Below are 15,040 nucleotides of genomic sequence, written 5' to 3' on the forward strand. Positions count from 1 at the left end.
AGAGACCTTAATGCTACAACATGGGAGACTGCTCCTTAGTGGATTTTCAGGGGTTCTAGTACGCCTAGCTTCTGGAAGTGAAGCAGCGGTCGCGCATTATACACGTCATTTCCGCCTAAAACCCGGATAAAGAAGTACACAGATTACTGTCACTGCTAGCCGCAGCACTACAGACAGACATGGCCCTGCCACCTTTCTTCGCCCAGAGCCGTCAGGGACCGCCGCCACCGCAGCCACCGCCTTCCGCTCCATTCAGCTGTCCGCCCCCGCCGCTGCCCTCTCCGGTTTTCCCGCCACCTCTTCCCCAGCGACCCGGCCCCTTCCCGGGAGCATCCGCCCCATTCCTCCAGCCTCCCATAGCTCTGCAGCCCCGCGCCTCAGCCGAAGCCTCTCGCGGCGGCGGCGGCAGCGGCGGTGGCGGGGCCTTCTTCCCGGTGCCACCCCCACCACTGCCGCCGCCGCCGCAGTGCCGGCCCTTCCCGGGACCCGACGTCGTGGAGCGTCCACGGCCACCGCCTCCAGGCCCGGGGCCGCCCTGGAGCCCGCGCTGGGCTGAGGCGCCACCGCCGCCCGACGTGCTCGGAGACGCGGCCCTGCAGCGCCTGCGCGATCGGCAGTGGCTGGAGGCGGTGTTCGGGAACCCCCGGCGGCCGGTCGGTCCCAGGACCCCGCGCACACCCGCCGGGCCTAGCCTGGGCGAAGTGCGCGCGCGGTTGCGTGCCGCTTTGCGCCTGGTGCGGCGGCTACGCAGCCTGGGACAGTCCCTACGCGAGGCGGAGGCCGACGGGGCGGCCTGGGTCTCCCTGCACGCTCAGGCGGCGCCACTGCGAGCGGAGCTAGCCGAGCGGCTGCAGCCACTAGCCCAGGCCGCCTATATGGGCGAGGCGCGACGGAGGCTGGAGAGGGTCCGGCGCCGCCGGCTGCGGCTTCGCGAGAGGGCCCGGGAACGTGAGACTGAGCGGGAGGCGGAGGCCGCGCAGGCTACGGAACGGGAGCAGGAGATTGACCGCTGGAGGATGAAGTGCGTGCAGGAAGTGGAGGAAAAGAAGCGGGTGAGAACCACTATGCACTCAGTGGTTGGAGCAGTGGTGACTGGAACCCGAATCTGCGTGCTAGTTATCTTGGATGCTTATCGGTGAAAACTCATTGCTGTTTCTGTGTTGACAATGTGTGGTGCATAAAACTCTAGAACTTGGACTATAAAGTCCCTTAAACACATGACAAGTTCACACTGGTGCGTTTCTGGGAGGATACGCCTCCTGTGTCCTGCTTCAAAGTTGGACTCACTGATGTGCAGTACTAACCCGTCTTCCATATATCCTTTATACTGTCCTAAACCATGCAAATTTAGAGGACTTGGACCACACCTAGAGACCTTTACAACCTAATTGGCTGATGAGGTTGATAAGAGTTCTCTCCGGGATTCATTTGTTTCTTTTTGATACTACGAATCCCAGTGTATCCGGTGGTGTGGGTCTGTATAGTTAGGTGTTTCCAGGTACTTGACCTCTTATTCAAATGATTGAGATAAGGGCTCACACAAAATTGCAAAAATACCTAGAAAACTATTCAAAAACAATGCAATACCAAGTGCAGAGTAGAAAGAAAAACACTTGTTAACAGATTGGCAGCCACAAGGCCCATACGATACTCCGGTTATTTTTGGAGAGTGTGCATAACCCAGGCCCACTGGCTTCTCGGATTGCTATGCTATTCTGTCCATGTCTGCCTCACCCCACTTCAGCATTCATATCTATAGTAGACACTACACTAGTGTCCCACATAATCCTGAGGAATTCATTACCCTAATTTTACAGATTGAGACTTAAAGCAGTTAACTTGACAGCAGTCACACAAGTTTGTACCAATATTACTTCAGATTAATCCCAAGTTGTCTGATTTCAAAGCTTGTCTGTCTCACGTTCTTCAGTAGAACCAGGGAGAAATTAGGATTTGCCAAGTGTTGGTGGAAGGCATCCTCATTTCCTTTGAATGCTGTTATTCAGATTTATTCATTTTGGTTTTTGTGATTGTTCTGCCTGTATGTTTGTATGTGTACCACATATGTGCCTACTGCCTGTGGGGTCAGAAGAGGACATTGGATCCCCAGGAACTAGGCTTACAGATGGTGGTGAACCACTGTATGGGAGCTGGGAATTCAACCCTGGTCCTTTGTAAGAGTTACAAGTGCTCAACTGCAGAGCCATCTCTCCAGCCCCACTGTGGCTTTGTGTGTGTGTGTGTGTGTGTTAGTTTTTGAAAATATAATTACATAATTCCCCCCAATCCCTCCAGCCTCTCCAATGCATCTCCCTTGTTCTTTCTCAAATTCATGGCCTCTTTACTTATTATTACATATATACCTGAAATACTTATATGTGTATGATTTCAGCGCTGACCACTGATAATGAATTGAGGTGCTCGTCCCTGGAGAAAACAGTTTCTCTTGCTCTCAGCATTTCCCAGTTGCCTGTAGTTGTCTAGGGCTGAGGATCTTGGAGCTTCCCTCTCCGTGCTAGTGTGTTATTAATGCTGTTCAGATCTTGTTGAAGCAGTGCCAAGGGTCTTTTTGCCCCTCCTACTTTGTACAGTCGGCTAACACTCGTCTTACTTAGGGTTTCTGGTGCTCTGATGGAATGCCATAAGCAAAAGCAACTTGAAGTTAAAGGGTTCGTCTCACTTCCACTTCCACATCCCAGTGTATCATTAAAGCCACTAAGGGCGGGGACCTGGAGGCAGAGCTGATGCAGAGGCCATGGAGAAATGCTGTGTGCTAGCTTGCTCTCCATGGCTTGCTCAGATGCTTTCTTATATACCTAGGACCACCTGCCTAAGGGTAGCACCACCCACAATTATACTGGGCCCTCCCACATCAGTCATTAATTAAGAAAATGCACCACAGGCTTGCCCAGTGGCCTATCTGGTGGTGGTGCAGGGGATGGCTTGAGTTCACTCTTCCCAAAGGACTCCAGCTTGTGTTAAGTTGACATGAAACACAGCACAGTCTCCCTTTCCCCGGTGTGTACCACTGCCCTAGAGGCCAACAGAGCATTGCTGGGGAGGGTATTGATAGTGAGATCCAGCACTGTGCTCTCAGGAATGTCAGCACAAGGAGGCAATACTTTAGTCTGAAAAATTTTGAGTCACTTCAGCAAACATTAAGTAAGGGTCCATTAGGTGTCAGGTCTAGTGTCTGATAACAGGAATAGAGAGAGTAAAATACAGCTCTTATCTTTGACTGCTTAGAGCCTTGTAAGGGATCGTGTCAGTACAGCTTGGTGTATGTTAATTTTTCATCTGAGGATGGTATAAGGAGCTCAAGGATAGCCATCTAGTTCATTGGAGGAAGGCTTCCCAGATAATCCAATGACATCTGAACTGAGCCTTAAAGCAGTAGTTCCAGCCAAGGGTAGTTTTCCTAGCAGAACACTGAAAGGGGCACGGTCATTGGCTGTGATGGTAGAATTGCAGGCACTTACATAAAACAGATGGGAGAGAGAACTAGGCAAGCAAGCAAGGATATGGAAGGCAAATCCCAGGAAGATTGACCTCCCATGTGTGAAAGATGGTTGTGTGGAAGCCATCTTTGGGAGCAGTGAAGGACAAACTTTGAGTCTTACTCTGAGGTATTGTGGAGTCCTAGGCTTTTCCAGTTCCATTCCTTATCCTCCTTGAGAGCAAGATCTTTGAGGTCTGTTAATCTGCATTTTTAGAGTTCCAGCTTGACAAGGTAAATTAGATTCAGGCATTCCCTGACCATACCTTAGGAAACACTGAGAAACAAGAGCTCAGTACAGATACTGATGCTGCTGAGAAGAGAGGTTCTCCTTAAAGAAGTTTATATGGAGCCGGGTGGGGTGGCTCACATCTGTATCCCAGTATTCAGGAGGCTGAGGCAGGTGGACTGCTGCAATTTGAAGCCTGCTTGGTCTACAGAGTGAGACCATCTCTCAGAAATAAATAAAACAAAATCAGAAAAAGGAGAAGACATCTGTATGATCAGCTGGGAGAGATAGATCACACCTGTGGGAGGCTGAAGTAAGATACCTTTCTTTTAGTCCAATAAAAGGTTCTTTCTCTTACATTAATAGAATATACAGGAAGAACAGTTACAAAAACTATCAGGTAAAATTACATTCACAGTGTCTAGTTCATATGTATTTAGCAACCTTGGAGAAAGTACTCTCCTATCTATCCTGTCTTGCTGAGTTCAAAGTTCTGTACTTAAATCACTTTCTATCATGACTTGCATTTACTAACCTATAAATACCTTTTCAGACCTTAAAACATTTATTGAATCCTTAACAACTTGAGCTTAGGTATGAGACTATAACTATCTAGTCTTCAATCCCATCAGAGACCTGAGAAGGAATAAAAATTACCTGAGTAAATAGGAAATTAAAATCTGGAAGCAAGCAGCTTCCAAAACTATAGAAATGTCAGCTACAGCTGGCTGCCTGGACAAACACCCAGGGTTCTGCAGCGACATGGAAGCATCCATCTTTGGCCTTCTGGCCCAGCATTGGACAGACTTTTCTGTGAAGCAAGAATTATGAAGGACTTGCCTACCTTGTCCTTGCAAAGTCTGGCAGTTGGCTTTTCCATGTCCCGCTTGCCCACAGCAGCATGCTGTCTGCAGTTGAGGCAAGGGGCAGGTTCCTGCCCAGTGGCAGCTTATAACAACTGAAGCAAACTCCATAAGGAGGTTCTCTGATGCTCATCATCTTCTTTGAAGTAGTGCTGCCAGGAAGAATCATGTTTCAGTGTCAGGAAAACCCTTTTATTAATGAAGCATCTTAAGTGCCATATTCTGTAGATCTCTGAGGTTTTATAAAGACTGTCTGTCTGTCTAATATATCTGAATAGGGAATGTTGCTTTTTTCTAGCTAGATACTGTCTGTTCAACTTTGAGGAAAAATCTACAGGAGGAGAAAGAAAGCTTACTTCTGTAGTAAACCAAACTAGTACCTGACATGACTGTAAGTTTGGTTGACTACTAATTACCCTAAACAGTTTTCAGTAACAGCTGACAAAGGACTAGCACTTTACACTGCATTTCCAAATGACTTGCATAGCTGTAGTACCTTTAACGAGTTGAAATATATTTACAGTATTTGTAGCAAAATAACCTTAAATTTGTATCAATATACAAAATCCATACCAAATGTAAAATATTTTGTCTTGTTAATGCTCTTTAGTCTAAAGGTAGATTCAGTCATCTATCCATTTACCCTTTCATTCCTATATACCCCCTTTTTTCTTTTTATCCCTTCTCCCTACCTCTTCTGCAAATCTAGATAGGAGAGAAAGGATAGAGGAAGGAAAAAGAAAGAGAAAGAGATCCCTGAATCTAACTTCCTTTACTCTGTTTCCTCCCTGCTAAGCACTAACAGCTTGTGACAACTTCAATTACAGCAAACATCCATCAGACCAGGAACAGCCAAAGCCCACCCAGCCCATTGGCTCCATTGGGGAATGGAGCATTCTCTTAAAATTTCTTCCCGATGTCTGGGGGGCAGTGCTTCTTTAGGGGGGACCCTAAGAAAATTGGGATATTGGCCAAGTCCTAAGAAAGCTGGCAGTAACGTTAGTTGTCCAGTCTCTGTGTGATGGGCAAGTGCAGGGCTTAACTGAAGTCCTGGCTGGATGATTTTAGCTGTTTTGAAATTGTTTTCGAGGTAGATATTTGAGGAAACAGCTATTGAAGCAGTCTGTGAGGTTGGATCACCTGGGCTACTTGTCTTCTTTGGTGTCTGGTCCATTTGCTCTGTAAACATATAAACTTTTAAAAGTAATAGACATTTCCACATTAACACATGTAAGGAATATGAAGTATGCACAACTCAGCTAAGATTGTTTCAGGAGAACGGCATCTGTCAAAACTTATAAGTCTGTTTGGACTATATAGCCAAACTGTAATATAAATTCTCATCTGTGTGGGCTGGAGGGATGGCCCAGGAGTTTAGAGCACTGAGTGTTCTTCCAGAGGTCCTGAGTTCAATTCCTAGCAACCACACAGTGGCTCACAACCATCTGTAATGGAATCTGATGCCCTCTTCTGGCATGTCTGAAGACAGTGACAGTGTATTCACATAAAATAAATAAATAAATCTTTAAAAGAAAGAAAAAGAAAGAGTGACATGTAATAATAATCCTGAGGACTCTCTAGTCAACAAGATTTATTGGCCATGTAGAGACATTTCTCAGCCAATCTCAGAGCTGTTCCCATGTAGAGGGATCAGCATTCACTACCTGTTTTGTTCTTCTTAGTTTCTTTCTTCATGCAATCAGAATTTTCAGGAGAAAATTTCAGAGATTTCCCCGAAATCTGATCTTTATTAATTTTGATATAATCTATAGCTTTTCTCCAGCTGTTGAAACAAAAGACAAAACCTCTTCCCTAATGCAACACACTTCCATTCTGAGGTCATCACATATGTAGATAGGTTGGCTTAATTCCTCAGTCCTTTCTTAAGTCCAGTGTTTTTCAATAGCTGTGCTAATGTGTCTCATTGACATTGACAGTTTTAAAATTCAATAGAGTGTCATTTAATCTATCTTTGGGAGACCCTATATCTTGTTTTATGAGCCTCTCCTTTAAAGCATAGCTAGATCCTTTTAACAGTTGCCTGTATGATTGTAAGCTATATCTATAACATGTTTTATGCTATAATGTCTAAAAACATTTTGCATTCTACTGGATACATATGTACATATTTTACATTTTCAAACTCTACAAAATAAAACACATAAGCTATTGTATGACATTGCCCTAAGGCTTCAAACAGAATCTGTACTCTTTTTTTTTTTTTTTTTTTTTTTGTATCAGAACCTCTGTTTATTTTAAAATAGGAAAATTGAAGCAACGATGATTCTCTCTGCCCTACTGTTCTAATTCACCTTTTGATTTCCACAGCCTTAATCTTCTAAATATGTAGACTCTTATGTTTTAACCGATTCTTTTTTTTTTTTTTTACTTGGGTAAAAATTTATTTTTTTTTCAGTTTTTTTTATTTATTTAATACTTAATAATAATTCTTTGGTTTCCGGGCAAACATCCCCCTCCCCCCTCCCCTTCCTTATGGGTGTTCCCCTCCCAACCCTCCCCCCATTGCCGCCCTACCCCCAACAGTCTAGTTCACTGGGGGTTCAGTCTTAGCAGGACCCAGGGCTTCCCCTTCCACTTGTGCTCTTACTAGGATATTCATTGCTACCTATGAGGTCAGAGTCCAGGGTCAGTCCATGTATAGTCTTTAGGTAGTGGCTTAGTCCCTGGAAGCCAGAATCTGTACTCTTAATTCAGAATGTGGCATCTCTATGAGTGCCTTTCTAATTCTTCAGGCTTTTGTGGATTTTTCTCATCTTCAATTACATTGCTGTAGGTTCTAAATTGGATACTTCTGATGATTCTTTATTCTGGTTTAAAGAATCCTCTAATCTCTGTTCTGTGGCCTATAACCTAGAATCCCATCTTTCAGTCTTTTTCTAAGTCTGCTTTATTCTAATCTTTCTTTCTTTTTAAGATTTATTTTACTTACATGAGTACACTGTCGCTGTCTTCAGACACCAGAAGAGAGCATCGGTTCCCATTACAGATGGTTGTGAGCCACCATGTGGTTGCTGGGAACTGAACTCAGGACCTCTGGAAGAGCAGCCAGTGCTGTTAACCACTGAGCCATCTCTCCAGCCCTATTCTGATCTTTCTTAAAGAGCATATATAAAATTACAACCACACTGAACATAAGATTATTTATTTGAATGCTGATAATGGAAACAAACTGTGTGGGCTCCAGATAACCTCTTGTCACCGTGTTTTCCATTTTTTTTTTTTTTTTTTTTGGAGCTGGGGACCGAACCCAGGGCCTTGCGCTTCCTAGGCAAGGGCTCTACCACTGAGCTAAATCCCCAACCCGTGTTTTCCATTTTTTAACACAGAAAATATTTTCTTTTTAATCTCTTAACTCCTTCCTTCAGAAACTTCATTTAATTATTTTCAAACTTTTTTCTGTGATTGTCTGTGCCCCGTTGCTTTTCTCCAGAACTTTTTAGCACAGTGTCAAACATACTTACCTGATCAGAGCCTTGTCTGTGCTTGGGATTTTACCTTCTCTGTTTGACCTGCTTCTGTACACCTATAGCGGTTCTCTGACCATTCTTAAAGGGTGCTAACCGACCCCACAGGAAGGGGCAGTTCCCCTGTGCCATGAGTCATTCACCATATTTTCAGCCCTCCACCTGGCTCTGGCCTCAGCATAGCATGCGCTCCTGTGGTCATCTTGGGCCCATGTGCCACCATAGGCTGGGCTGCTGTTTGCCAGCTCACACTAAGCCTGCCACGCATCACTGTGGCTTTAACTCCACACTCCCAACCCCACAACTGCAGTCTTTAGGAAGTTGTTGCCACCTGCAGCTTGAGAGCAGCTTGAGGCTCTGGGGAGTCCTTGCCTTTGGGGCCCTGCCCTGACCCTCTTGTTCCTGCTCCCCACCAGCAGCTGCTTTGATATGAAGGCCAGGATGAGGGGGGTAGGGGAGTGTGTGTCTTAACCGAGCCCCCCCCCTTTGATATGAAGGTGGGGGGGGGTCTTAAAGGAGCCACCTGTTCCTGTGGAGTGCTCCTTCAGCCTCCACCCAGGACTTCTCTCAACCCTTAAGCTTGGATTTCTAGCCCCATGTTGGGTACCAGATGTAAAACTAAGGGATTTTCTATGTGTGCCCTTGCTTTGAATAACGACTCTGAGACCTTTATAATTATTAAAAGCTTCAGGCACTTTAGCTGGATTGATTCCGATCTAAGCCACCTATGCTGACCTGACCTACTTCCCAGCTGGGTGGCTCATAACCTGCCACCTTGTTCTCTTTGGCCTCCTTCAGCCATGTCCCAGTGTAACTTCCCAGGCCCCACCTGAGACTCTCCCTTTCTCTGGGCTCAGAAGTCCTGTGCAGCTCATTCTGACCAGTGAGAAGATGGTGGAGAACAATGTTTTATAAAACACTGAGTCAGGAGATGCTTCATAATAGTGACAGTGCCGAAGTCCAGCCCAGCCCAGATCTGTAGGTAGAAATCAGCGTTAGAAAACACGGTGGACAAACACCCTCCAGAAAAGGTAGGGAGCTCGACTTGGGTTGCAGAGGGGTAGCCTCTGCAACAAAGCAGCAACATAGTTGAATGATTGATCAGCAAAGGGAAAGAAGTCCTTGGGCAGAGCCATTGTAGCATGCTAGCCTAGGCAGTTGACATATAAACTCAGTAGGCTGAGGTGTGCGTGGCTTGATCCCCTGAAATCTTGCCTCCAGTAAGGTCTAATCTCTCAGGCGGTTCCTAAGACAAGTTCTTGTGGGCTTTCCCTCAGGAACAAGAACTCAAGGCAGCTGCTGATGGGGTCTTAGCTGAAGTAAGGAAAAAACAATCAGACACCAAAAGAATGGTGGACATTCTGCGTGCGTTGGAGAAATTGAGAAAGCTGAGAAAAGAAGCTGCAGCAAGGAAAGGTAAGTACGTCTGTGTTATCACCAGGCGATTGGTCGGCCTTCAGTGTCGTTCAGACTCCTGTGACTTCATTGTGGCTTTGTCAGGGCACGTGTATGTAAGGGGGAAGATTAGTATTTGCTGTTTGAAGTTCTTTATCTTATGAAGAACAAAACAGAAGGCCTCCCCTCCTCTTTGTTGTTGTTTGTTTGTTTGTTTGTTTGTTTGTTTTATGGTGATTTCAAGGTTCTAGCGTTGTCTACTAAATGAACAGTAATACTACTCTTACTGAGACGGAAACAGGAGGAACAGTCTTGATTGTTCAATTTTAAGGGACTTGCAGTCTATCCTGGATGAGAGTTGATCAGTAAGGGGTCAGGGAGGTGATTAGTGTAAGAATACCTGCACTTGAATCCCCAATGCCCGTGCAAAAGGCCAGATGTAGTCCCAGAATGGGGGGCACGGCCGTGCTTAGGAGGGTGGATGGGGCTTGCTAGATGCCAGCCTAGCTCCGGGTTCAGGGGGAGATCCTGGTTCTTCTTTTTTTTTTTCGTTTTGAGACAGGTCTTATCTTGCTGTGTAGCCCTGGCTGACCTGGAACTCACTGTGTAGACTAGACTAGCCTTGAACTCATAGAGACCCTCCTGCCTCTGTTTTTCTCCTGGCTACTGGGAAGCCTAATTGTACCCCCAACCCCTCAATGACTTTATTTATTTGTATACATGAATTGGTGTGTTCCCTGCATGTATGTCTGTATTAGAGTGTTAAATCCTCTAGAACTGGAGTTACAAATGTTGTGTCTAGATTGTAAAAACCCCAAAGAGACCACCAGAAATCACAGCACCGATATAAACATGAGGGTCTTTAGCCAAGCTTGAGCTTGGGCCACCAACCTTCCTGCTGGAACAGGGGGAAGAGTGCCCCAGGTCTAAGTGAAGGGAGTTTATAAAGAAAAAAATGCAAGTGAGGGTTTCCAAGTCCTGGCATTACATGAGAGGGTAAAGGAATGTTGGTCTTTCAGCTAATTGGTTTACAGCATCTGGTTAAACTACAAGGAGGGAGCCTACATCAAAAAGGAGCACCTTGACCTGGGAAAGACTTAGGTTTCCTTAGCCGACTCTGTTGTTATCAGCCAGCTGCAGCTGCTGTGTCTATTTTGCAGCTGTCAGAGACATTCATGGTTTTTCTCAGACTTCAAGGGAAGGGGCCAATGCCTCTCTAAGGGCAAGTTAACTTAAAATGGAGTCTTAAGAACAAAATGGAGTTTATTTTGCTACCTCAGTCCTTCACAAACAGTTGTGTACTGCCATGTGGGTGCTGGGAATTGAATCTGGATCCTCTGGAAAACGTAGCCAATGGGTTTTTTTTGTTTTGTTTTGTTTTTTTGTTTTGTTTTTCGTAGACAATGTTCTTAACTGCTGAGCCATTTCTCTAGCACTGAGAGACCCTGTTTCAAGGGACAAAAATAAAGAGCAATAGAACAGGACCTCTGTTGTCCTCTGATGTCTCACACTCTCACACTGGTGTGCATGGGATGCATACCTGTGCACATGCCCCCCCCCCATGTCTCACACAACACACACACATACACACACACACACACACACACACACACACACACACACACACACACACACACAATGAGTTAGTTCATTAGCAAGTAGCATGAGCTGGAATGAGATGAGTGAGGGCCAGAAAGACAAATGTTTGGGAATGTCAAAGTGAAGGTCAGTAAAGAAACCAAAGTAGGCTGGAGAGAGAGAAGGAAAAGGTAGCCTCCTGGAGGAGGTGCAAATTCTGCTTCTTCTGGAATGTGGCAGATGGTTGTCCTCCCTGAGAACGTAGGTCACTCTGTGAAGGGAGTGACACTAGTTCTGCCCACAGCTAGTGTCACACTGTAGTGGGTGTGTGTGAAGCACATGGCAAGTACTTGCTCCGCCTCCTACTGCTAGGAGTGTAAGAGCAAAGGACCACCCATCTGCTTGTCTTTGTACAGGGGTCTGTCCTCCTGCGGCAGCAGATGAGACCTTTGAGCACCACCTTCAGCGGCTGAGGAAGCTCATTAAAAAGCGCTCTGAATTGTATGAAGCTGAAGAGAGAGCCCTCCGAGTTATGCTAGAAGGAGAACAGGAGGAAGAGAGGAGAAGAGAACTGGAAAAGAAACAGAGAAAAGAGAAAGAGAAACTTCTACTTCAGAAACGTGAAATCGAGTCCAAGTTATTCGGGGATCCAGGTAATCTTATCTTTGCCAGTAGAGATGAGGAAAGATCTAAGTTGAGAGTTCTTTTTTGAAAGTAACCCAACTTAAGCCAGAAGGAAGACCTGACTACAAGTTGAGATTCTGAACTGTGTGGTGAAAGTCAGGGGTACAGAGATGAGGGTGATCTTATTGTCATAATCAGTGGCTCAGTCACCTTGCCTTGAGAGTGCACTCTTAACAGCAAGCAAACATGGTGACATGTTGTGCCTTTCTCTTTCAGATGAGTTCCCACTCGCTCACCTCTTGGAGCCGTTCCGTCAGTATTACCTCCAGGCTGAGCACTCCTTGCCTGCGCTCATTCAAATAAGGTCAGAAGGGAAGCCTCTGCTCTCCCTTTTTCTTGGGTACAGGAAGCTCTTAATGAAGAACTTCTACCATTGAGGTCTGTTGCTGTCTCTATTTTTAAAAGTTCCTTTTGGGTACGCAGTATTGCCAGGTTTCAAGGGTGCCACCTGTATTTTTAAAGTCCTCATTAATTCTTGGAAGTCAGTGTCTCCAATTGAACGGGTAAAGAAACTGAAATGTGGCTGATTGCCCTGTAGATCATGTCCTTGAATTCAGAGATCTACTTGCCTCCACCTCGATGCTGGAATTTAAGGACTGCATCAGCATAGCTGGCCTTGTTTTCTTAATTCTCTTTTAGTGCTGAGTCAATCCAGGAAAAGATTTTTCCTGAATGGTTGCCCATGGAGGTGAAGGCCCATGCTGACCCCTGTGTGCCTGCAGTTTGAGCATAATGCTCTCAACTGAACTAGCTACTTAGGAGTTGGGTGATTCTCAGCTGTCCAGGCTGTGACAACAGCTGCTTTTCCGCATGCAGTCTTTTGAGAAGTCAATGACTGGATGTCCCATGCAGTGTAAACTTGTTGCCTAGAAGCATTTCTTTGTTTTTTAGGCTCCAACATTTTAGGGGTCTAGAAAAATGGCTTGAAATACTAGAGACTTCTTCCACATTCCAGCAATTTCTAAATCTTGGGAAGGAGTTTTCTGGCATATCACATTTATTTTCAGGAAAAGTTTTAGCTTCACTGCACAAGTTTTAATCTTTAAACATCTTATTGATAGTAGGTAGGTTCTGTCAAGTTACTGTGAATATCGAGTCACAGAATATTGGACATAGCATTGCTCCTGATGGAGATAGGGCCAGGTAGACAACCGAGCATGATTCTCTCTCTTTTTTTTTTCTTTTGATGTGATTTGGGTGTTTTGAATGTGTGTATGTGTATCATGCCTGGTGCTCATGGAAGCCAGAAGAGGCTTCAGATTCTCTGAACTGGATAGTTCAGATAGTTGTGAGCCACCATGCAGATGCTAAACACCAAGCCAGATCATCTGTAGCAGTAGCTGGTATCGTAACCACCGAGCCATCCCTTGGCCTTGTCTACTGTTATTAGCTGACGCTGCCTTGTTTCGAGTATCAGCTTGAAGGTGCCTGATTTCATGGATGCTGTGGGTATGAGCATCACATTAGAGCCAACTGTACTATAATCTAAGTCTAACGGAGCTTGTCTAGAGTACAAACCTCACAACTCTCACATGCATGACACTGGCACTTCACCAGCACACGTGGGTACCATTTAAAGCGTAAAGTCACCAGTAAGAAGCACGAAACTGAAGGGCATGGCCGAGAGCAGACAGGAAAGGATGCTGATTTACACCATAAGAGCTGAGAAGAAAGTAGAGGGCTTTCAGCTGAGAGTGTGTATTTTGGGGACAGATTTTTTTTTTCTCTCTCTACATTTTTGGTTTTCCATGAAATGCCACATGGGATGATTTAAATTTGTTACTGTAGCCAGGTGTGCTGGCTCATGCCTGTAGCCCTGTACTTGGGAGGTGGAGGCAGGAGGATAAGGAGTTCAAGGCCAGCCCCAGCCCTGTCTCAGAAAGAGAGAGAAATTATAAACACAAAATACGCAAATACTGAGGATCAATGTGACCATTGGCATACTTTCTATAAACCCACTCTTTAGCAAGTTAGTACATCTATCATTTCATATCCTAGATATGAAATATAGTTTCTGAATATTTTGCTTGGAGAAAACCAGAGACAAACATTGTTCTGTAACCTTCTTATTAAGGCATGATTGGGATCAGTACCTGGTGCCGTCTGATCATCCTAAAGGCAATTCCATTCCCCAAGGATGGGTCCTTCCTCCGCTCCCCAGCAACGACATCTGGGCAACTGCTGTTCAGCTGCATTAAGTCCTCCAGGAGTGTGGTCCAGCAGGCAAGCACTGCCCCTCTAGATATTGGAGATGCTATCGTCTCAGCTGGAGTCTTCTGCACAGCTTAAACTCTATGCGGCATCGTTGTAGCCGGAAAGCCTACTTCTTTTGTTCTCTGCCCTGGGCAGGGGTACCTCTGGAACCAGGAGATTCATAAGGTTCTTCCAGAAAGGGCCTAGATGAACTGAGGTTATTAGCATGGGCTGTGGCCCTGGCTCACTAAAATCTGCCTCTGTTTTGAGGGGCTTGGTTCAATGTGGCCTGCTCATTTGCTCTAGGTCTGTTGTATGCTGCTGGGTGAGGACAGGCAGCACACTTGGCTACTCCTCGAAGGTGTTCACTGAGTGGAGTTAGCAGCTCCTTATCTTCCCACACCAACTGACCTAGTTGTGTTAGTCCCAGTTTTGGTGCAGTGGGGGAAGCTACTACTGAGGATGATGGGGCAGTGGCTGCCAGGATCACTGATGGCATAGAACCGTTGTCCTGTGGAGAGCTTAGAAAACTTGAAGAGTACCAGAGCCAGGTTAGCTTGTGCTCTGACAGACAGTGCCTGTTTTCCTCATGAAAGTGCCAGAGCAAAAGTTCTGAGGGATCTAGTCGGATGAGGCCTCCAAGAATAGAAACTTTTTTCCCTGTGGGACTGTAATCTCTGTCACATGATAGGGCTGGGTAGCTTAAGCTTCTAATAACATCCATGTAGTAAAAGTTGGGAAAAGAGAAACTATGAATAATAAATTTTATTTTTATATTGATTAACAAGTGCTATTGTGCTTGGACATGATCAGTCATGTGTCATGTTACGGTTTTTGATTTGCTTTATTCTGGGTTTTGTTATTTAATTTCCTAAAAGCTGAATAAATACCATATTTGCTTTTTTGTTTGAGCCTTTGCTCCTGATTTATTCTCTCTCAAGTCATTTGACACATTTCATCTTCACATTGCTAAAGCATTTCACTCCAGAGCTTAATTTTAATACACAGGTATTTGCAGGAAAAATGAGTCTTCAACACAAAACTTTGTCTGCAGAATCTGACTCTGAATAGCAAGAAAGGTCACCCTCAGCTTTGGAGATGATGTGGACTCGGGAAC

General features: G+C 45.3%; 1 protein-coding gene across 1 annotated transcript; it reads left to right on the forward strand.

Annotated features, from left to right (window-relative positions):
* The first annotated feature begins 106 nt into the window (after positions 1–106).
* Positions 107–14,834, forward strand: Pdcd7 (programmed cell death 7). The gene is made up of 5 exons (NM_001395644.1): positions 107–1,052; positions 9,351–9,489; positions 11,463–11,699; positions 11,947–12,034; positions 13,805–14,834. The coding sequence occupies exons 1-5, from the start codon at positions 180–182 to the stop codon at positions 13,926–13,928; spliced, it is 1,461 nt and encodes a 486-aa protein (NP_001382573.1). The 5' UTR covers positions 107–179; the 3' UTR covers positions 13,929–14,834.
* The last annotated feature ends 206 nt before the right edge of the window (positions 14,835–15,040 follow it).

Source organism: Rattus norvegicus, chromosome 8, assembly GCF_036323735.1.
Source record: "Rattus norvegicus strain BN/NHsdMcwi chromosome 8, GRCr8, whole genome shotgun sequence".
In the NCBI taxonomy this organism is placed as follows: Eukaryota; Metazoa; Chordata; class Mammalia; order Rodentia; family Muridae; genus Rattus; species Rattus norvegicus.